Here is a 24,042-nt window from a genome sequence, read left to right as displayed (position 1 = left end):
GCTCTCCCAGCTCAGCGCTGGGTTCTGCTGTACACCCAGCTGGTCCCAGCACCGGAGCCATCCTCACACAGCAGCTCTGACACAGGAGGGGATCTGTGCTTCTGCAAACCGACCCACGGGTTTCACCAACCTCCCAACACAGGGAATGCTGGCTTTGGGCTCACACACACACAGAAGTGCAGAGGAATACCATCCCTGTTCGATATCCCATGGGTAGAAACGTGTGTCTGCCAACAGACTGCAGGCAGAGCGAGGAACTGCGCTCCTTCCAAGTCCCGAATGCCTGAGACAACTCCAGGGCTGTGAAAACATTTCTCCTTTTTACCTTATTTCCCCTTTTTCCAGCAGTGCAGGGGTGGGATGCTGCCCAGACCCTCCTGGGTGCTCCAGAAGCAAAAAAAGAAGAAACCACACCGTGCTGCCATTACGAGTATCATTTCCAGTGATTTCAGCTAGAACGTTCACAGTGCTCACACACCCATGAACATCTGAGCCAACTGCGCCTCGTCAGGACATGCCGAGGAGTCCGGACGGTCACCTGAATGCGGGGCAGAGCAGTTTCAACGCTTCACACGGAGCGTTAGGAAACGAAATGAGAGTGCGGACACCGCCCGACAGAGCAGCACTGCGGCACGGCCACGTGCGGGGCTTTAATGCGTCTGACGACAAGAGAGCAGATCTTACAGTGCTAAAGCAAGTCGAAAAAGGGGCAGAGCTGCTTAACAAAGGCAGAGGGCAGCGGGAAAGCTCCCACGGAGCAAAAAAAAAAGAAAAAAGAAAGAAAAAAAATCAAGGAGAACGTTGTAAAACGACACAATAAAGGCGGGCGGGTTGGGAAAGCGGGGGTAAAAAAAAATATGCAGAAACACCAACAATTGACGGGAAAGGAAGTATACGGAGCTGCCGGAAATAAAGAGAGGCAAATAAATAAATAAATGGAAGCTGACGGGTCGCTTCGCAGGAACCTCGCGTGCCTCGCAGCGTGCGGGAACCTCCGAACGGCTCCGGAGCGCTGCGGGTACCGGGGAGCGCTCAGAGCAGCGCCGACACCGCCGCGTCCCGGCCGGGAGGGGCAGCGCCGGGCCGGCAGCGGAGGGCAGAGCGGAGGGCGGCGGGGCGGCCTCGGGAGGAACGCGGCGGCCGCTCCGTCTCCGCCGTCGCGAAGCACGTTGGGGGAAGCCGGAGGATCCCTCGCAGCCGACGGAGCGCGGCCCGAAGGCGCTTCCCAGCCGTCCCGCCGGGTCCCGGCACGGCGGAGTGGCTCGGCCCGTCCGCCCGGCCTCGCCCCTCGGGGTCCCCCCGCCGCCACGCCGCGGTTCCCGGCCCCGCGAGGCGCCGTGCTGGCAGCGCGGACAAAGCGGATGCCTCGAATTCCTCCCCACCCCGCAGCGCGGGGCTCCGCCGGGCCGGGACCGCGGCACCCGTGCGGCGCCCGTCCGCCCTCCGTGCCTCCCCCCTCCACCGCCTCCTACCTGCGGCGGGCCAGGCTTCCGCTGGCGGCCGCCGGGACGGGCCGGGCCGGAGCAGCCGCGGCGCGGAGTTGGGCGGCCGCAGCCCGCGGGGCCGTGCTGGAGCGGCGGGTCCGGGCGCTGACAATGAGAGGCGGCCCCGGCGCCGCTACGTCACCGCGAGGGGAGCGGGGCCCGGCGGGGCGGGGGGCGGGAGCGGCGCCGCCGGGCGGGGCGGGGGTCGGGGGCCCGGCGGTCCCGAACCGTCGCGGAGTTTCGCGGCCGCCTCCTCCGGACGATCCGCTCCGTGCTGCGCGGCTTCCGCGGGCTCCGCCGTCGTTGGGAGAAGCGAGGAAGGAGTTTCGGCCATTTTGGGGGAAAGAGGGAGCGGGGCGGCCGGAGGGAACTGCGTGCCGGGAGAGCGAAACGGGACGGAGCGGCGGGCGGCGGAGGGCACCGGGATGGGAACGGGGGAGGCGGGGAGCGGCTCGGGGCCGGAGTTCTGCGGGAGGATGGAGCGGCGGCCCTGGGCCCCTCCGGAGGTGCGGAGCTCCGCGGCCGTCCCGCCGCCGCTGCCCGTCCCGAAGCGGGCGCAGCTCCCGCAGTTTGCAACGCGCCGAGGAAGGAACGTAGGTCGGATGGCACCGGAGCGTGGAGGAAAGTTCATCCTGAAGGGCTGCCCCACAACGTGCCGCCTCTAGCTTGGGACGTGGCGCTGAGCGGAGCGGTCGGTGATTCAGCTGTGGCTGCCTGTGGTATCATAGAATGGCTGGAGATGGAAGAGCCCCTCAAAGGTTCAACTCTCAGCATTGAGTGCAGACACCCACAGCTCCATCAGCGCTCAGAGTCCCTCCAGCCTCACCTTGGGTGTCTGCCCCTATGAGCAGCCCATTCCAGTGCATCACCCTTATTGTAAAGAACTTCTTCCTTATATGCAATGCTCTCTTTCCATTTGAAACCATTCCCCCGTCCTATTGCCCTGCTAAAGAGTCTGTCCCCTTTCTTACAGCCCTTTCAGACACTCACAGACCCGTAGGTCTCCCCGCAGCCTCCCCTTCTCCAGCTGCACAGCCCAGCTCTCAGCCTGGCCTCGCAGGGAGGTGTTCCATCCCTGGGAGCATTTTTGTGGCCCTTCTCTGGATGCTCTCCAGCAGCTCCACGTCTCTCCTGTCCTGAGGACTCCCCATCTGGGCGCAGTGCTGCAGGTGAGCTCTCAGCACACAGCAGAGGGGCAGATCCCCCGCTTTGGATGCAGCCAGGGTACGGTTGGCTGTGAGCTGTCGTGTCCAGCTGCCATCCATCAGTGCCTCCTTTTGGGCAGGGCTGTGCTCCGTCCTTACATCCCCAGCTCATACTGATAGTGATAGTGTTGCTGTGACCCAGGTGCAGACCTTGCACGTGGTTTTATTGAACCTCATGAGGCTGATTCCAGATGTAAGGGGAATACTGGAACAATCTGACTTGAGGGGAAATAAAGGAGAACTTTATTTTGGAGTGTTTCTCTGAACCAGCATCCAGGTGATGACTCTAGTGTGAGGAAGAGATGGGAAAACCAGGGAATGACCAACATCGGACATCTGCTGTGACGTGGAAGTGTTGTGGCTGCAGCTGATGGTACCAGGGCTATAGCAACAGAGCTGCAGCTACTGGAGAAGGTATTTTGGAGAACAAAGTTGTGTTACGTGATGTTAGAGAAGCAGAAAGATAGGCCTTAAGAAATTAAATATGATGCATGACCTAAGGGAAATGAAGAGAAATAAAGAAAAGCTAGCTGCCCTTAGGAGCTGTTTTGTGTTGTTTCTTGTTCATGGGGACTTAGTACAGTCAATGGAAGCATCGAGCAAAGGGACAGAAAGGGACAAGTGGAAGTGAGGATGTAACAAAGTGATGGAGGCAGACGCAGCTCTGAGCTGGACGGAGGGGTTGGCAACAAGGGCAACCTGCCAAAAATTAGCAAGAGAGACAGGAACAATGTGAAGGGAGTACAGCTCTGAAGAGTAAAGGGGACAGAAGTGGAGCAAACTACACAGGCTGGGACAGGAAGAGGGGCAGAGGCACAGGGGAGGAGGGGGTATGCCTGGGGTTGCTTGCAGGTCTCTTTCTTACCCAGAAAGACTGCAGGGAGAGTCTTGTCTTCTTATGGTGCCAAGGGTGCAGAATATAAATCATGTGGGCAGATGTGATTAGAGACGAAATGGGGGGAGGGGGAGGAGATAATAAACACTCATAAAATTATGAATAATAATGGGGAAGCAACAGGAACTGTCAGCATGTCTGACAGTAAGGGACCGTATGGGTGCAGCAGGCTGGAACAAACAGAAGTAGCTCGTGCTGGTTTTGCACAGCTTGATCACATGAGAAGTGCCTGGCCACAGGATGCCACAGACACCAGAGGCGTAAGCATGGAAAGGGATTACAGAAGCTTACAGAAAACAGATTCTCTGTGGCTATTAAAAATGTTTCTGAGTCGTCTTCCAGTCCACAAAGTCCATGAAGTGACTTTTCTGCTCTTGCTCTGTATCTGCAGTCAGTTTAAATGAGGTGCCTGAGTCAGTCTAACAGCTTGCTGATGGTACGTGCAGTTCTGCTCCTGTCCTCCTGCAGCTATTTGTGAATGTGCTGCTTCTGGTGCACCACTTCTGGCATTCAATCTGTTCATTAAACCAGCGGAAAATGAAAGCAGAGTGAATACTGTTCTGCCAGTTTAGTCAGTTGAATCAGCCCATGGGTTTATGAGCCAGCGGCATCCATCACATCAACATTGCTTGGCTTTGTTGAGCCTCATGATGTTCACCTCGGCCCATTGCTCGGCCTGCCCATGTCCCTCTGGCTGGCTTCCCTTCTATCAACTGCACCACTCAGCTCAGTGCCATCAGCAGAGTGCTGAGGGTGCACTCAATCCATCACTGATGTCATTGGTAAAGATGCTGAAGAGCACCAGTGCTGAGATGGAGCCCTGAGGGACACCACTCCCCCCTGATCTCCACCCGCACGTGGAGCCACTGAGCGCCTCTCTCTGGGTGCAATCTTGTTTTTCTATGCAAAGAATTTCTTATAATGGCAGCTGAGATTCTTATGTTATTACCTGATTGCAGGGATTTGGGCTTTAGTCACGATAAGATCCTGATATTTACTGCACTAGCGTCTAAAAGCTAATGCCATTGGAGGAATGCTTTCTATCATGTCTGAAAGGAGGTGGTGACTGGGGAGAGTTCCTGGTAATTGATAAAGGACAAATGTCTCCAGCTGACGGAATATCCTGCCCTGATATCTAATATCAAAGCAGGGAACATGCTTTGACTTTCATTTAACAAATTCTTCTGTTTTGAATAAATCCTACTTAGTCACAGAAATAACTATCTGCTGGGACAACCGCAGTACATTCTTCTGTTACAAGTTAAAATGTGTTTTACTTTGCCCATGTGCTCAGCATTACGAGAGTTGCATCTGAGAGAATCCTAGAAACCACTCAGCTCTTGTGTCTCCTGTGAGATGAGTTCGTGTGCTCGACTGCGATCCACAGACCCTGAATGACACAGTAAATATGGACATTGATCTCTGACATGACAGCCTCCTCCTCTCAGCTGTGGGCTGTTCTTTATCTTACGTTTACGATGTCAGCGTTGTCCTCTGCCACTTCCATGTTACTGTTTGTTTTCAAATATGAATTCCTGAAGCGCTCTATCGAATATTTACCGGCACTAAGAATGGTGTGACATTGCACTGTGTGCCTTTTTGAATTAGTCTATAGAATAGGCAAAAAATAGCCTACTGCAGCTTTTGGTATTAGCTTATAATTAGCCTACAATAGGCTGGAGCAATGGGCTGAATGTGTGTGAGGATCACCAAAGCTGTCAGGTCCTGCACTTGGGTCACACCAAGCCCACACTGCTGCAGGATGGTGGAAGAGTGGCTGGAAATTGCCCAACAGAAAAGGACTTGGGGGAGACTTCATCGCTCCCTGCAAATCCCTGAAAGGAGGCTGTGCTGAGCTGGGCTGTGTGCTCCTGGGTGACAGTGATGAGAAGCGATGGCCTTAAGTTGTGCCAGGGGAGGTTTATGTTAGCTATCAGGAGGAATTTCTTCATGAAAAAGAATTGGTAGAGACTGCCCAGGGGAGTAGTTGAGCCACTGTCCCTGGAGGTATTTTAAAGATGTGCAGATGTGGTGCTTAGGGACACGGCTTAGTGGTAGACTTGGCAGTGCCACGTTAATGATTGGACTCAACGATCTTTGAGGTTTTGTCCAACATAAATGATTCTATGATTCTGTAATCGAATCAAAGAAAGGGTTCAGCTCACTTGCTGTCCAATTTAACAGTGTCTTATGAAAGCTTGAAGAACAGTAATGGATCATCTTTCTGCGCTATGATATTTTGCCATTCTATTCAACATCAGAAGTCTTAGATTAAGAGTAGACTTGACAGGAGAAGTACAAAAGTATAATTGATCCAGATGAGGCCATGGGAACAGACCAGCTCAGAGGACCCCTCAGGACCATTATCTGTGGTTTTATGATTCATGGAAGTCCTCACACTGGGCAGATGAACCAGCAGGAAAAATGCTATGGAGACACCTGGGAATTTGCCTTGGCTTTAGGTACTGCTGCCAACTCAGCTCTGTGCAGGAAATGCCAACCCACTACATCAACAACCAAAATGCTCTTCTAGGAAGCTTTCTTTTAAACAGTGTCACTCCCCAGATAGTGAAGGACAAAGTTCACTATTTCAGCTGTTGAAGTAATTCAACAGTTTTTATATTGGGCATAAAATCATCTGATACTTATCAGATAACAGATTTGACCTGGAGTCTTTTGCTCTCCAGCTGTGCTCTGAGTACTGGACTGAATTGTCCAGGTTTGCTTCTCCTTTCCTCCTTCCCCACTTGGTTTGTATATGTATGAAGACAAAATGTTCCAGCCAGGAACTATCACAGGGCTGGGGAAAGTTGAGCAGCTCATCATTATCCAGCAGTTATAAGAAGGATGGCAGATGGGGGATTTCCAGGCATCCTTCTGAATGTTGGAAAGAAACAAAGGACTCTTTGGAAAGGACATCTCGACAGAAGGTTCAAGCTCAGAATGGCTCAGAACATTGGTATGGAAGCAGAGAAAATACCTCTCAATACACAGAGATTAAATGAACAGGAAGCTTCTTGCAGGATTCCTTAGGACACGAGTTTCCAAATATCCCATTTTCCATTTGCTCACTGGTCTTTAATCCATTTAAGCTCTCATCTTCAGGACTGTTAGCAATAATGAAGGAATCTCAACCCACTGACCACTGAGAACCAACTATGAAGGTAAAGCACAGTAATATTTGCCCCCGTAGCAGGCATAGACTATGACATCCCCTCCTCATCACTGTGAGCAATTTCTTCCTTATACTTCACATCCACCCCAACAACCTTAATATCGAAGAAAGTTTTTCTTGATATTTCACTTCATTCTTTCCAAATTCCCTGATCTCTTGTCTTGCCTCTATGATTATGGAGAACAGATTATTTACTACTTCTGGCCAGTTGTCTTTTCCCTATCTGAAGTCTTCAGTTTTCACTCACTCACATCTTTCATCCCCAAAGGCTCACAGTATCCATGCATCACTTGAAGACTCAACTCTCACAAAGGCTGAAAAAAAACAAAAAGCTTTTTCCTGGCTCAATCTTAAGCACGCAGTTGCTTCCTAAGGGAGCCTGAGTGCCCAGGAATTAGACACAGCAACGTTCAGCTGTCTTTGCTGAATTTACCTTCACTTTCTATGGCTATGCAATAAACATTACCAGAACCAACAATTGGTCCTGGCTCCATTCTGAGGTCCCAATCATTCCACACTGACACTGAACATATTTTGTTTCATTTTGGGCATGCAAAAAAAAAAACAAACCCAAAACCAACACAAAAATAACCCAAAACAACACAAATGTAAGAGCGAGGTGCTTTTCAGTAATGTTCATGCTATTTATTTTGTAGTATTTCTGCACTGGCTATTGCACACATGATCAAATGTGTAAAAATGATTGCCAACAGTATGTCTTCTTTCTGCAGTTTACCAAAATTGCAGCTTCAAATTCACATTTGTGAAGTGCCCAGAGAACTCACATGCTTGCTACATCTTCATGCCCTGCTGCCTGCACTCAGGCTGCCTCCTTTTCTCTGCCACAGCTGCTAGTTTTATCAGTTGCAGATGGACAGGTATGTGCCACAGGAAATGCAGGTGGCTAGGTCCCATTCTCCAGAAACCTTCTAAGCCTTCATGAAATGCTGGTAATACACAGCAGAAGTACTGAAGTCCTCCAAATATGCATAAGCTTTCCTCCCATCAGGTTACAAAGACATGACAGACTTGGCAGCATGTGCCATCTTATTCTAAATGTTGCTCTGACAGTAATGCCTCCTATTTCTGTCTGCAGAAACTGGAACAGATGCAAAGAGTACAGCAGCACTGCTTGATAGAGCAAATTCTCAGCCACAGAACACTATTTTTCAGTATATCCACCACCATTAGCTGTGCATTTTCACCAGCAATGAACAAGAGCTGCATGCCACGCTCTAAAAATCTGCATGGCTGTCCAGAATGCAACTCAACTGTTTCATCACTGTCACCTCTGTTGAAATGCACCACTCACCGCCTCACTGTGCTCACATCCACTGCTGGGCCTCCAGAAACGTTCCAAAGTGTCGATGAATGTCAATGGATGCCATTTTTTCCTGCATGGAGGAATTCGATGACACACCTTTGCTATATACACACTTCTATTTCAGACACCGTTTATCAGACTGCTGCCACAAGTCATGCAGCAGCAGTATGTAATGGGATATTGGCAGGAAGGTTCAACTTCTACTGCCATCCCACCAACACCCACCTCTGGCGTTGTGGGCCAACACTACAAACCAGGAGGCATTACTTTCAGAGCAGCCCTGCACAAACTCAGCTTTCTGTTCTGTCTTTCACCTGTTGCAAGCTTTACTTCATCTGTTGATATTACGCATACAAATGATCACTGCAGAGACCACAGACAAGTTATCTTATGGTATATAGAGTCCCAGACAGAGAGAACCAAACTTGCCAAACCAAACAGAGACGTTCCCTGTTCCATGCACAGCACAGGGATGGAGATCACCACTCTGCACCCAGGAATCAAAGCACAAAAAATCTCAGGGGAGGCTGCAAGATTGTGCAAAGCTCAGTAATGCAACAGTAGAGGATCAAGACGAGCACTTTTTGAAATGTATTAGTTTTTGGAAAGCCTGTTTGAATTCTTCATTAAAAGCTGTATAAATGACAGGATTGATTAATGAGTTTAAGTAACCTAACCATGTAAAAAAGTCCAACAGGATGGGATGAAACCAACATGCATCCTGGCAGATAGGCAGGACCAGGGACATGACAAAGAACGGCAGCCAGCAGAAAATGAAAGCTCCTAGAATAATCCCTAAAGTTTTGGTGGCTTTCCTTTCTCTCGCAGCAGAAATTCTTTTCCTCTCCAGAATACTATCTGCAAGTTTTATTTGAACGTGATTGATAAATATTGGGGAGCCACCAGAATGGGAATGCCCTTCGTGAAGGCTTGCGTTAATGGAGCAGAGGGAAGACCCAGCAGAGCCAGTTATCAGGTGTGCAGTAGTGAATCGTTTCCCATACAGTGAGGGTGGCTTCAGGATCCTGGATCGAGCTGCTACATAAATTCTACCATATAATATCAGGAGGAGCACAGTCGGAATGTAGAAAGCTCCACAAGTGGAATAAATGGTGTAGGAAATCTGATCTGTGTTCACATTACACTTCGCGATTTCTTCGTGAGCTTTCACTTGCCTCCAAAAAAAAGGTGGCACAGAAATACTAATGGAGATCATCCAAACCACGGCGATCATGAGCATTGCTCGGCCAGCAGTCCGGCGTTTGGCATATTCCAAAGCATCTGTGATAGCCCAGTATCTGTCCAGCGCAATAACACAGAGGTGTAGGATTGAGGCTGTGCAGCACGTGATGTCTGATGATAACCAGATATCACACAGCACCTGGCCAAAGGCCCACGTGTGGGTGACAGTGTAAGCGATACTGATGGGCATCACGAGGACGGACACTAAAAGATCTGTTACTGCCAAGGAGCCAATGAGGTAATTTGCAGGTGTGTGGAGCTTTCTAGTAAAAAAAATTGTAATAACAACAAAAATGTTTGCAAGGATCGTTGCCAAAGTTATGACAGACAGAAGGACCGACAGGGATATCTTCAGCCCTAATAATGTCCTTTCATCCAAAGCCAGCGGTGGTTCAGTAAAATTTAATGACTTATTTGCTGAGCTCTGGAGAGAGAGCTCTGTCGAAAGGTTATACTGAGTCATCCTCTGAACTGATTTCAGTTTTCAATGTAATCTTTCCGGGATGATGAAGAAAGATGCTCACCTTTTTGCTGAATTACAACTTCTCATACTGGAGCCCAACACTGAAGAAAAACCAACTTGTTGAAAACAGCAGCTGCATAAATCATTACTGGAAAGTGAGAGGCTGCAATAGAAAAATCTGGGCATGTGACCTATGCCCCAACATAGCTGGGACAAAGCTATCTTCAAAAGTATTTTCACTTCCACTCTAACATCTGAATGTCCCACTTCTGGTATTTATGAAGATCTCTCCTGGTAGAGTACCCAAGAGACAATACAATACTGCCTGGATTCCTGATGTAAACCTGATTTCTGCCCGATTTGTAGATCAGAACCTGCTTCCAAACGGTGCAGAGCTCAGTTCTCGTTTATTCCTCCAGATCATTCTGGCTTTCTCTTCATCAAACATCCAGTCTTCAAATGCTGTTTTGGGAACCAGTTCTCAATGCGTCGGTGCTGAAGCTCGCAGCATGTTCCATGTACTGAGATGCTCCTGGTCTTGCACACGGTGAATGACTGCAATGACTGGTGGTGCTTCCCTCGAAAGAGGAAGAGTGGGGCTGGTTAAGGGGATCTGCAAAAAGAAAGTGAATGTTTTAGCTCACAGTGGTGATAGGATTTGTGGAAGTTGAACTGTGACAGTATACAAACAACAGACTTTCTGTAAATTTCTTTAGATTTCCTTCATGTAAATGAAATCTTTACGAACCTGAAGAGAACATCCTAGGGCAGATTTCCTTGAGATCTGTTGGTCAGACCCACCCACGAGTACCAGAACATCACTTACTTATGGCAGCCCATGCTTTCTTGACAGAGATTCCAAATGTAGGTCATGAACAGTTCTAAAGCACATCCCCAGGACTAGCAACAGAGATGCTGAACTCCACAAACAAAACCCCCAGACCGGCTTCCTCCCAGCCACGGAGCTGAAATGCCTCCAACAGCAATAACTTGCACAGCTTCACAGCCTTTGACAAAGAACTGAGACTCACGTGGTGAGGAATCTGTAGAGCAAGAGCGTCCATCCTATGTGAAACACCAATGTGTCAAACAGTTTCTCTTGAGCTCCTAACACTGCACAGTGCTTCTGGTTTTCTGTGATTTTTTTTTTTGTAAATGCCCACCTTCTGTGATTCAAAGTTACTTTCAGTGATGCTGTTTCTTTGTAGGTGTATTTTTTCAATAAGGGACCAAGAAGAGTTGCATATTTCATAGTAAGCTATGACTCTCTTCAACCAGCTGTTCTTCTTAATGTCCATTTTTGTGACTGGGCAAAGGTTAAATGCATGGTGTGCAACCTGTTGGCTTGCCTGGGCTGCATATAGGTATGCTGCTCTAAAAGTAATGCCTCCTATTTATTTCAGTGAAAAATACAACAGCAACATTGAGCTCAGTAAGTCTGTTTGATAAACCAAATTCTCATCTACAGAACTATTTTTCATTACAGAGGTGACCCTCTGTTGTTGTCAGCACTGCTGAAACTCATCACCCACCCTCGCTGTGCTCACATCCTCTGTTTGGTCTCCATAAACGCCCACAGGCATCAACGAATGTCAGTCTGTCCAACTTTTTCTGTAGGGAGGAATTCAATGACACACCTTTGCTCCATGTGCCCTTCCATGTCAGACACCATAGTGTCAGCGTGCCCCTCTGCTGCCAGCTGTCACACAGCAACAAAGCATAACAGGATATTGGTGGGAAGGTTCAACCTCTACTGCTGTACCACCAACATCCAACTCTGACATCACGGACCATAAAACAGGAGGCATTATTTTCAGAGCAGCCCTCATAAAATAGATAATATAGTTGATGTATATAATTAACAAAACTTATTTTAACCGTTATTATTGTTATTAAAACATAAGAAAGAAAGAGAGCAACAGCACCATAAGACTTGTGGGCTGTGTGACCTCGTACTGTGAAACCAATGCATCAGTGCCTGGTTCGATGGCAGTGGCTGCAGCTGTCAGCTCTCATGGTGTTGTCATAGAATTTGTTTAAGGAAATTTTACTCCTCCCATGTTTCATCTTTAAAAACAGCTGTTCACAAATGTCGTCGCCTTTTGGCAGGATGTACAAGAATGAGGCATGATTGTGAAGTGTTGGATAATTTTCTCTGAACACAAGAATGGACGTGGCAAACAGAGCCCAAGAAATCCAGTGCTCTGACTCCAACTGCAGCCAATACATTCAGCTCAACCCTGTGGCCCTATTCTGACACTATTCCAACTCTGATACATCCTTTCTGAGACACAGGGACCTGAACCACACACAGTGTTGAAGATGTGGGTACAGCACAGATGAACATGCAGCATTAACAGTCATTCCTGTTCTCAATTTCTTTCCTAGCAATTCCCGAGAGTTGTTTTTTTCCATCATCACAAACCACCTATCTGTCATTTCCACTAAACAGTCCCAATTAATATAATTGCAAAGGCATGAGTGGTAACATCAGCATTTTTTTTCCTGAATGCTCACTTTTTGCATCTCCCTGTACTGAACTCCTTCTCCCATGCTTTACCTGACATCCTTTGCAACTCTGCACAGTCAGTCCTTCTTTTAAATACTTGAAAAGCTTCGTCTCATCTTGGTCCTCACACTCTCCAGATCACTGGTAGTCTGAGCTTTCCTTATTTACCTTCTTTAAGGATCTCTGGCCAAGAACCTCACCCAAAATCTCCTGAGAAACCCAAGTAATTGTCTCAATTGGACATCGACCAATCCATACACTCCACAACTTCACTCAATGGCTTTGTGAGGCAAACTAACCTCTACAAAAGCCATTTTCACTGTTCCCCAGAAGACAGTATTTACTGTATGTACAGTAATTGCAGTGTTTATGATATTTTCTGCAAAGCAGCCAAGTACAGACTTCAGGTTTATGAATACACAGTTACCCATCAGGTCTCTTTGGGAACTACGTCACAACAGCTGTCTTACAGTTGGTGGGTGTAAAGGAGTTTTAAGTATTTTAAATAGCGGTTGAACACCCTTCTTGATCCCGTTGTACCTCGGATCCTGAGTTGCACTGAGCTCTTTGGCTTACAGCTACCTGACTGTGAAGATTTGTTATTCGTTTTGGCCAGAAATAAAGGTTCCATTTGAAAACTTACCCTGGATTCTCTTCATCAGACAGGGATGCTAAGAGTCAACCTAGTTTCTCTGTGATAATTTTCCTTTCTGTTCTTGATTTCTTTTTCATTTCCCTATTACCATCCCTTTGATTCTCTGACTCAATAGCTCATTTCAGAGCTGTTGCTTTTACAGCCTAAGAAATCTCTTTACCTGAACACCAGGCTGATCGCACATCCCACACGGGAGAAAACCTAAACCAGAAATATGAGACAGAATGATTAGCAATATTCATTTTTGTTCCCTACTTAGAACTTTACCTTGGGTATTCACTGTGCTGACATGCAGACATATTCCCTATGTGATAAATGATCACCAGGGACTACAGACTTCTGCAGAACAATCAGTCAAAATATTTTTTCCCTAAGAAGCAGTAAAGTGCCACAGCAGGGTATAATGTGCAGAACTGGAAAATATTTTTGTGATGTTCTAAATAAACAAACACTCACTGTGTAGTACCTGAACAGAAGCGTGATCCAGTTCAGTCAGTCACGAGCTCCACAAAACTGACAGGCAGAGCCCTGGGGTACCAGCGTGGTCAAACAGGATGGCCATAAAGCTCTGGTAAAACTCACAGCCCTGCTATAGCAAAGATTTATGCATTCGTTTAATACTATAACCTCACATACTATCACTGAATGTTAAATTCAGTGCACTGCTAAGAACATGCACGCACGTATCTTTCAGAATCAGGGACTCTAAATCTACTTTTAGAAGCTCTTTTGAACATAATTCCCTGTGATGCCAATTTTAGTTTGTGTGAGTTGACAGTCAATACTGCTGATATAAAAAAAAAGTGGTGATGGTATTACCATTAAAATGAATATATTAGTATGTGAAAAACATAAGTTATCATCAAGCTAAAATGAATGTCTTTCCAATGGCTTAATATTTAAGTTACCTTTTATTCAACTAAGGGAAAATCCTGAATAGAGACAACTGGATTTCCTGTTGAAAAACAGAAAGAAAAAATTAGTTTTCTTAAACTGCACACATTGGATTTAAAAAAATCTAGAGCAATCACTAAATTAAACAACACAGTCAACTTCAAGGTCAAACATGTAGCTGCTTATGAAGGAAAAAAAGAACACAAATGCATTTATAAGAGCTGTACATCCTGGAATACTGTGAGCCCACGTGGCACATTCAGCTGAGAGCAATCTTCCAGTGGGACGTGTTGCTTACATAGGGCTTAAATGGCCTCTGGAGCAGGAGAAGAGAAGCAGTGGGTAGAAACAGGAGTTGTTACCATCTCTAGATAGCATTCTTGTCTTCACTACGTGCAGTTTCACAGTCTGGGTAGCACGTGAAGTTATGTTTGCAGTGCTGAGTGCAGCAGCCATGGCGGTTCCTCTGCTCTGGTCTCTACCAGGCAGGACTCAGTGTGTTTTCATTCACCACTCTCAAGATGGAAACCCTCTTAGATGAGGGTTCTTTGGTCACCCTCACGTGTCACCTGGTGCCCTTGGCCATGGGACGTGGGTATTTTTTCAGTTCCAGGTGCCTGAAGGGAAGGTGGTATCACAACATACCATGGCAGCAGGTAGACCAGGGCTGCCCTCTGCAACTGCCTCTCTCCTTCACCAGAGCCATGACCTGTGACGACTGCATCCCTCGTTCATCCACCTCCAAAAGCGCTGCACACTGCACAGGCAGGGACCTTTCGCTCAGGTCCTTCATCCACACATTCAGTGGTTTCTAGGAAGATCCAGGAGGTGCATAAGAATCCTTTGGTATCCTGGAAAGATTTGAGGAATTCTTTTTAGTTCCTTCCCAGAGGAAAAAAAAAAAAAAATACTTAAACAGAGAGACAGTTTTAGGCAGTGTGCTGTTATTTAACTTAACAGGCAAAGGGTGAGCACAGTTCATGGTCTTGAAGGTGAAGAGAGGTACACATTCAGAGTGAAAAAACATTTTGGCTGTCATCAATAATATTAATAATAGTGTTATCATAACCCGAGGTGCTTACCTAAAGCCAGGCAGCTTTGTGAAGGCGCTTTGTGCTTCAGCTCTGTGGTTGAAGTAAGGAATGGAGCAGCAATGGGAAAGCAGCAAGGCAGGGCTGTGCTTCTGGTGAAGCTCCACGCTCAGCTCCAAGCAGCATGCTGGCAAACATGAGGTTAATGGCACTAAAAGATGACTGTGACAGAGTGCCATCGCGTGGACACCGCACACCTCAGCTGCAGCCCAGCACGGCGGATGGGGAAGACAGGAAGATTTCAGTGCAACCAAAGTCACACATTCCTGTCTGTTCAGAATCTGGCTGCCATTTCTAGAGAACAGGATGCTTTTTGCTGAGAACAACCTTACGGTGCAGCCAACAACAGCTTCTGAGAATGCTCAGGGGCAAAGAGAATGCTTTGGTGTGACCGCGCAGATCTGGCTGGAGCGAGGCAAAAAGTGCATGAAAAAATAGACTGAAATGAAAATACAGACTTTGCTCTTTCAATGAACGGAGCAGGGGGGAAAAAATAAAAGGAACAAGACGAAACATCTTTTAAGACATTGAAAAATGTTTCCTTTGACTTCAGGCTAAACTCGGAGGAATTAAGAGTTCATTCCTTCTCCCGTAGCTGGGTAACAACACAAGGAATTGCAAAGGGATGGCTGAGAACAGAGCTACGCTTCAGGAGATGACAGAAAATCCATTTGCTCTTCTGTCTTTTCATATCTGGGTTTAGTTTTTCATGTAAATGTTGAATCTTGCCAAAATAAACGAGGTAGGTTCTGTCACACTGAAACCTGGACAAGCAACGGAGACACAGCGCGACCCAGCAAACAGCAGATGGCACTCCTAGCAGTAATTGCACACTTAAAAAGAGACATTCACAGGAGAAGTCAAAAGAGGGAGCAATTTCTGAGCCAGTTCTTGTAGATTTGGGACAACTGACTCCAGTAAATAGCATCCGAGTGCTTGCAGAGTGCTGCTTTGAGACCAGATCCCAACACCTGCTCAAGAAGCTTTAGAAATTGCCAGTCCATAGACCATAGTTAAAGCAGGATGCAGCTTCTGGGAGAAAGCAATCCCACAATGCACTGCACAGAAAACTCAGGATCTGTGTGAAAGTTAAAGCTTAATAGCATCAGGAAAATGGGGTCTGACTGTATGGCTTGCACGCCTTGGTGCGAAGGACTGAGTGTGCCTCAAAAGTAACAGTAACCAAACTAGAATCCTGGCTCTGGATTAAACTGTCTGAAATGCATACAGGAAAGAATAACATTTTGCAGAAGCTGTAGATGAGAGAGAATAAACCTGACAAGAAAATAACAGGCATCTGTCCCTTGCACAAGAAGTAGGATTAGGCGGCATGGCGTACTGGAATGGCTGCCACACTGCCAGCATAAAGGAAGAAGATGAACAAGTACGGGAAGGGATAGTTTGAGAGCAGCAATGTGAATGCTGTTATTTGCTATCCAAGGCACATGAGCTAGTGAACCAGTGAATGAGCAGTTTGCACCTTGCAAAGAAAGGAATCTAGAATGGAATAAGCACGTTCTTGTGATGAGGAGCTGCTTTCAACATTGGGTACAACAACAAAACTAAGAGCAAAACAAAAGCAACCTGCAAACGTGTCCCTGGGAGAGAGGAATGAGCACAACTGCAATTACTCATTTGTACTCATTACTCAAGCATGGATCATAAGCTCGAGTGGACCACAGGAACCTGATTCGCTCCCCATCAGGGACGTGTGTTAGCAGAATTAGTGATTAAAACTTCTTCAGACACGGAGCTCAATCAACAGGAGCATAGTTTGCACCTGAATTTCTCATGTGTTGAGGGAGCAGCACGCAGTGCTACTGGCTAAACTGGTTATTCTGATTATTCAGGATGTTTCTGAGATCTCAGGAGTACTTTGTTGGCATCAACACCAAATTACGTTATACTATTTGCATACACTGCCATATCCTGCAAGCAGAAGCCATAGCTAGTTTGCACCTCCCTGACCTTTTTTCTTGCTCTAAGATGACTTCCTCAGCATTTCTTAATTCAGCATGCCGTTGCACAGGCACACAGGTTTTAATATTTCACTCAGCTTTCAAGGAAATACCAACATTTTCTCTCTCCTGTCTATACACACACAAGCTATCCAAGCCACCACCACTACACCTTGTGACTCTACGTGCCTTATGAGGGGGCTTTGGGCAACCTGATGTAGTGAGAGATGTCTCTGTCCATTACCAGGGTTGGAATAAAGGCTCCTTCCATTCCAAACCACGTAATAATCACCATAATTGGTTCTGCAATAATCACAAAGAAAGGCTAGAAATTAGCAAGCAGTGATGCTGGTAGATGCTGTAGCACAGAAACATCCTCTACAGTACATCACCAAAAGCTTCTTAGGAGGAAGCAGGAGCCAGAACACTTAGTTCTGAGAGCATTACCTGAACTCCATCAGCCTTGCAGTCTCTGATCACAAACACACAATGCAAAACCCCCAATTAATAATTTTTTTCCTCAAATTTTCATTCCCATTATTCCTCAACGTCGTATCAGGAGTGGAATTGTGAGGGCTGATGAGATACGGTGCAGTGTGAGATTAAATGTGACAAATGAGATTCACACCACCCAGCAGAGCACATCACAGACATCAGTCCATCACTTGTCTTCAGTTAACTCATGGGAGGAAAGATCATATTGGTGCATACTAAGTCATGAATCCGATTTCTCTCCTGTAAGGGAATTTCAGACCATTACTCAGATGTAGGTGAGGGACTTCCAAGCACATTTGGGCAACCAAACCTCCCTATGAAGCCCAGCACATCAGCACATAGAGATGAGGTTCTGTGAGCCCATGCCCCAGAGGAGCCCACAATTCTTCTCTTCACACCTGATGGGATTCATCACCAGAGGTATCCTGAGCCAACACACTGAATTCCATTTTGGAAAGGATGGTGTATCACTGTGACAACATCCTTTAGATGATGTCTAGACTTTAGACTATTGTGAAATACAGAATTTTCCCCACGTATTTAATGGTGCTCTATTCCCTTCACTTGTAAGTCTGCAAGACTTTGGTGTTCATTCAGTGGAAGCAATGGGAATTAGGCTAACACAGAGCGCTCTGAGAAAGACCATGGCATCCAAAGGAATCAGTGCTCAAGCACTGGCCCTCTGAAAATCAGCTGTAGTCTATAATGCTGGAAAGAGATATAAAAAAGAAAAAACTCTTGCAGATTCCACCCAAACTGTCTGTGCTCAGTTCAGCAGTGTGCTGTGCTTTGCAGAGCATCTGATGATGCTTTATTTAATCTGATTTCAGTATGTGCAGCCATTCCCATGAGACTCCAATTCTGAGCATGGGGTCCACTGGGATTTTTCAGGCCATCCACACGCACTGAGTTTCACCTTTATGCTTCAGCCATTTTTCCTTGCCTGTCCTCTTTTCCAATCCAGAAGCATCTGAAAGGCACTGGGTGATGTCCCACTATCTGCAGTCATGACTTAAAAACACAAGGCATGATAGTAAAAACATTAAGGTTGGAAACGACCTCTAAGATCATCCAGTCCAACCATCCAAGTACCACCAACACTGCCCACTAAGCCACGACCCTACATACCACATTCCTGAGGTTCTTGAACACCTGCAGAGACAGTGATTCTACCACCTCCCTGGGCAGCCTGTTTGATAACAGCAGAATGATGGTAGAAGTGATAAGCCTAACTATGAACAATTAATCAGAGCATCCTTGTGCCCCTTGCTCCTCATCTCCCCCCATATCGCCAACTTAGGGAATGAGGTGGCTTCAGAAGGCAGCACACTGACCACTCATTCCCCACCTGGTAAATAAAGTCAATAGGCACATTTGCAGAAGTATGGCCTTACACTTCCTGGAAGAAGCATTCATTCACCTTGTACCTCCTTACCCTCTGTCCTGGAGGCAATTCAGGAAGAAAATGGGATCAACGTTTGGCTGAATGCCCTCATCTGGAGCATGCAGCCAGAGAGCACTCAGGGCCTTACCAACACCATGCAGAACGTACTCTGCTGTGATGGGAAGAAGAAAACACAGCAGTTGGCACTGCTTTCACTAATGGCTTGGTTAATGAAGTGGATGGCGTGCTTCTTCCAGTGATACAAGCTGGTTTTAGCACGCAGGAATAAGAAGGTTAAATGTGAGTTAAGAAACAAGCAGCTGCCCTACTGCATGATGCAGAGTAACCAGCTCCACACTGTAGGACCAAGAGGTACCATCAGCAGCATCAGCAATCTGACAGCCCTTCCAAGTGGCAAAGACTTTGGCAGATGTGTAACTAGGAAAAAAACCTCACACAGATCTTATTTTGTTCATTTTGGACAAACAGGAACCCTGTGTTCACTGAGCCCTGGGCACTGCGTCCCCAAGATGATATGGGCTACATAGAAAGAGGACAGAGGAAAGCAGTGAGAGTTATCAGAAAAGTGGACCTATGAGAATAAACTGAATTAACAGGTATGTCTGGGCCAGAAAGGACGCAGCTGAAAGAAATGTTCAACAGTCTTTACATGCATGAAAGCCTGCTACAGAGGATAAGGAAAAGCCCAGTCCCCAAGGCTATGGCTGCTCTACTGAAGGGAGGCATGTAACTGCCCTTGGGGAAACCTGGCAGAACAGCAAAGCTCTTAAAGGAATTGTTTGGAGACATCATAAAAAAAAACTTTCCATGACAGAGATGTTAAGGACAAGTTAAACCACCTTTCTGAAATGAATTTCCAAGCAATCCAGCACTGGGAAAGCAAAGTGGATTGGAAAGCACCTTTTCCCCTGAGTATAACAGTGAAAAATAGCAATCCAAGACAGTGCTGCAGAACGTTGCCACTCAGATCTGGAGCTGGCTCAGGACTCAGCTTTGTGGTACTGCGGTGCTCCAGAGAAATTAAGATAACTGTTATTGTCTTCAAGCACAGACTGGTGAGGAATGCCACAACTGTTTATAACAGCTGTCACTGGAAACAACGGCTCCCAGTCTCCACCACTTCAGAGCACGACCAGGAGGAAGGAACACTTCTATGGCTTTGTAGGATGATTACCAAAACGTTCTCTATCTTGATAGAATGCTTCTGCCCCAACAACAGCAACTTTTTTCACGTTCACTAATTCTCTTCCCTCACCTCTCACTGCACGGTGATCCTCATTATGCTGCCTTATTATTCAGCCCCTACCATACAGACACAACGTCCCTGAATATTCAGTCTTTGCTCCTTTTATTCTTCAACATCTGTAAGGCACTATGAAGCATCATTCCTATGTACGACTAGCTAAGCGCTCTTCAGACATAGAAACACTCCTTATTAGAGTATTTACAGCAACAATAATTATTTTCCCCCTGATTTAGAATGAGCTCCCTGAGCTCTCTGATTTACAATGAGCTCAGAGATGGTAAAGGTGGTAAATTCTCCCCCATGCTGCTGGAGGTGATGTGCAGGATGGGAGCTGGCAGGACAGACAGGAGCACCTCAGACATCATGCACTGCAGCCCTGGGGAATCACAGAATGTGGGTTCTGATCTGTGTGCACTCTGAAGGACGTCTCTCTTGACGTGCACAGCCAAATGCACTGCCCATGCTATCTTTGCTATCTTCCCTCAAAAGGCAGAGTAAAGACCAATCACTTTTTATGGTAATTTTTACATCAGGATGGCTGCACAGAGCTGTATGGAGGACAACTTCTGCAATGAAAATGGCTGCAGGACAACTGTGCCTTCTTGCAGTGTACAGACCAGAATGGCATCCTTGCCACTGACTTTTGTTCTCTGCCATCATGCTCACTGTGTAAGACAAGCAGGCAGACCCAGACATCTTCCTGCGTTTTGACGTGCTTCATTTAAAAATATACTTTACAGAACCCTAAGAAAGCTGCAAACCAGCATCATTCACAGCACAGCAGGCTGGATTTTTCCATTTTCTGATTCTCAGACATTTATTCACACATGCCTGCATTACATGGGCTCTATTTCTGCCTCCCTGGAGCCTATCAAAGGTGTGACACAGGGAGTGACCATTGGCTGCAAAGAAGACACAACCATCTGCAACACAACAATCTCAGGAAAAATGAGAGTGATGTCTCTGGGAGGACACAGTTCTGAAACCATAAGGATCTGGGAAAAAAGCAAACGTTAGGGTCAATACGAAAAACAGACCGGCTGTTTGATATTTGCTCATTTCAATATTTAAGAACACACGATGCACAACCTAAAGCCTTCGTTATCATGCCATCTTACTTTGGGGCAAACCCACACACACAAAAAAAACAACAAAAAACAAAAGCAGATCTGTCCTGAGAAACCTCCATCTCAGCCTGCAATGATCCGCTTCACAACCCGCTGACACCAGCACAACAGAGCAGGAGTTACAACTGCTGGCAAAGGTACCCTCCTACAGCCTCTGGGAAGGTTTATGAAGGAAGCTTCCTCCCCTGGGATTTATGTCAGCCTCACAGCTGTGGTCTCTCAGAGGAAACTCAAACCTCCTTGAAGCCCTTGGCTTGAAAGTCTCATGCCTACTGCATACTGGAAAAATCAGGGCCACCTCGCGAGCACGGGGCTGCAGACCTCATCATTGGCTGTTCTGTAGTTCCAGATACTCACACAGAATCACAGAATCACAGAATCACAGAATCACAGAATCACAGAATCACAGAATCACAGAATCACAGAATCACAGAATCACAGAATCACAGAATCACAGAATCACCCGGGTTGGAAGGGACCTCAAGGATCATGTAGTTCCAACCCCCCTGCCTAGCAGGGCCACCAAACACACACATTCAGATCAGGTTGCCCAGGACCCCGTCCAACCTGGCCTTAAACACATCCAAGGACGGGGCGTCCACAACCTCCCTGGGCAGCCCGTTCCAGGGCCTAACCACTCTCCTTGTATAGAACTTCCCCCTAACATCCAACCTAAATCTTCCCTCCTTCAACTTCGATCCATTTCCCCTAGTCCTGCTGTTGTCAGCCCTTTTGAAGAGTTTACTCCCCTCGTGGGTGTAGGTTCCCTTCAGGTATTGATAGGCTGCAATGAGGTCACCCCGCAGCCTTCTCTTCTCCAGGCTGAACAAGCCCAACTCCCTCAGCCTGTCCTCATAGGGGAGGTGCTCCAGCCCCCTGATCATCTTAGTCGCCCTCCTCTGGACCCTTTCCAAAATCTCAATGTCTTTCTTGTACTGAGGGCTCCACACCTGGACACAGTACTCCAGATGGGGCCTCACAAGAGCCGAGTAGAGAGGGACAATCACCTCCCTGTCCCTGCTGACCACCCCTCTCCTGATGGAGCCCAGGATCTCCTGATGGAGCCCAGGATCAACTCCTGCTCTTTGTGGTAGTACCAAAACCCATCCACGAAACTGGTCCCCACCTATTACTTGCTGCAACTTGCACGGTCACCATATTCCACATGGGCTCCACAAAAGGGTTTTCATCCGGAACATCCCAACTCACATCTGTGCAGGTACAGGGAGCGAGCACCTGAATAGTGGTGATTTTTGGCCACATTGCACCTGAGGCAGAGGCCAGGCAGCTGGGTCACTGGGGTACACACTGGGATGGGAAGGGACAAGGCTGTGAGCACATGCAGTGTGATAGAACGTTGACAAAGCTCTCTCAGATCAAGTCACATCAAATTTATGCTTTCAAAGTGATTTAATCCATTTACCAAATATCCCCCTACAGCTGGGGGGAGGAGATCCCCAATAACTCTTCAACAGGGATCGGTGCTCCTCAGCACCTTTACCAATAACATCGATGATGGGACTGAGTGCACCGTCAGCACTTTGCTGATGGCACCGAGCTGAGCAGTGCAGTTGGTACAATAGAAGGAAGGGACGCCAGCCAGAGGGACCTGGATAGGATTGAGAGCTGGGCCCACGTAAACCTGATGAGGTTCAACAAGGCCATGCAAGGTGCTGCACCTGGGCCAGGGCGATCCCAGGTGTGTGTGGGAGAAGAACTGCTTGAAAGCAACCATGCAGAAAAGGCTTTGGGGGGGTCTGGTGGAGAAAAGCTGGACACGAACAGCAGTGTGCACTTGCAGAGCAACAGTCTGCAGCTGTACCAACAGTACCTTGGGCTGACTCAGCAGAGGGGTGGCACTGAGCAGGCAGGTTTATCCCCTTTGCTCTGCCCGCATGAGGTCCCACCTGCAGTACTGCATCCAAATCTGCCTCCCAGAGCTGTGGGTGCCCCATCCCTGGAGGTGCCTGAGCCCACAGATGGGACCTGGGCAGCCCGACCTGGTGGGGGCACCCAGCCCATGGCAGGGTTAGTGCTGGGAGGTCCCACGCTCCCCTCCGACTGCAGCCATTCTATAACTAAAACTCCAAACCGCCCGCCAGAGCGATGCGTCCCATACTCCTACGGGCTAAACTGCGCTCCCGTCCTCGTCCGGCGCTCCTCACCCCTCCCCGCCCTCCTCCTCCGCCAGCTCCCATCCTGCCCCCGCGTCCCCTCCAGCAGCGCGATGCGCCCCGGACCCCCGAGCCGCGGCCGGCGGGGAGCGAGCGGCCACGAGGAGGAGGCGGCGGCACCGGCTGCGGACCCCGCGGCTCTGCTCCCCTCGGCAGGTGCGGGAGCCAACATCACCGGGGCAGCACGAGCGCTCTCCGCCCGACCGGGCCGAACCGAAAGGAACGGAACGGAACGGAACGGAACGGAACCGCGGCACTGCCCGCCCCGTCGGTGCTCCCCCAGCGCCCCGCTCACCTGCGCTCCCGCCGTTCCTCTCCGTGCTGCGGCGGTTCCGGCCGCGCTCGCCCTAAATAAGCGGCGGCCCCGACTCCGCCGCGCCAGCGCCGCTCCGCTCCCCCGCGGGGCCCGGCTCTCCTCGGGCGCGGCGGCGTAGCGGTTCGCTCAGCCCCGGGGGCCGGGCCACAGCCGGCGCGGAGGGCTTGGTGCGGCCGTCCCAGGCTGCAAAGAGCCGAGAGCTGGGGCTGCTCTGCCGTGAGCGGCGGGGAGGGGTGAGGATGGGGTTGGTCTCCCTGGCCCGGAGTGGCCCCACACGGGGCTGCCCCGCATGAGCTTTGTCATAGAGTCACGGAATCACAGAGGATCCAGTTCCGGGCCTCCTGATGCGAGCAGGGCTGCCAACCAAGCGCCAGGTTGTGCTGC

General features: G+C 48.2%; 1 protein-coding gene across 6 annotated transcripts; it reads right to left on the bottom strand.

Annotated features, from left to right (window-relative positions):
• Nucleotides 1-7,944: 7,944 nt before the first annotated feature.
• Nucleotides 7,945-23,673, bottom strand: HTR1D (5-hydroxytryptamine receptor 1D). 6 transcript variants are annotated; one of them, XM_042834680.1, is made up of 6 exons: nucleotides 23,638-23,673; nucleotides 14,145-14,697; nucleotides 13,861-13,907; nucleotides 13,419-13,541; nucleotides 13,113-13,153; nucleotides 7,945-10,401 (listed from the first exon to the last, which is right to left on the bottom strand). In XM_042834680.1, exon 6 carries the CDS (start codon nucleotides 9,786-9,788, stop codon nucleotides 8,652-8,654), a length of 1,137 nt encoding a protein of 378 aa, XP_042690614.1. In that variant the 5' UTR covers nucleotides 9,789-10,401; nucleotides 13,113-13,153; nucleotides 13,419-13,541; nucleotides 13,861-13,907; nucleotides 14,145-14,697; nucleotides 23,638-23,673; the 3' UTR covers nucleotides 7,945-8,651. The 6 variants fall into 6 exon arrangements, with proteins under 6 accessions (XP_042690614.1, XP_042690615.1, XP_042690612.1 ...); XM_042834681.1 differs by having other exon boundaries at nucleotides 13,409-13,541; nucleotides 14,492-14,697; XM_042834678.1 differs by having other exon boundaries at nucleotides 14,492-14,697.
• Nucleotides 23,674-24,042: the final 369 nt, after the last annotated feature.

Source organism: Centrocercus urophasianus, unplaced genomic scaffold (genome assembly GCF_019232065.1).
Source record: "Centrocercus urophasianus isolate 14NV4802_14NV808 unplaced genomic scaffold, USGS_Curo_1.0 seq_48, whole genome shotgun sequence".
Classification (NCBI taxonomy): Eukaryota; Metazoa; Chordata; class Aves; order Galliformes; family Phasianidae; genus Centrocercus; species Centrocercus urophasianus.
The sequence above is the reverse complement of the archived record's forward strand: the minus strand, read 5'-3'. Positions and strand labels throughout refer to the sequence as shown.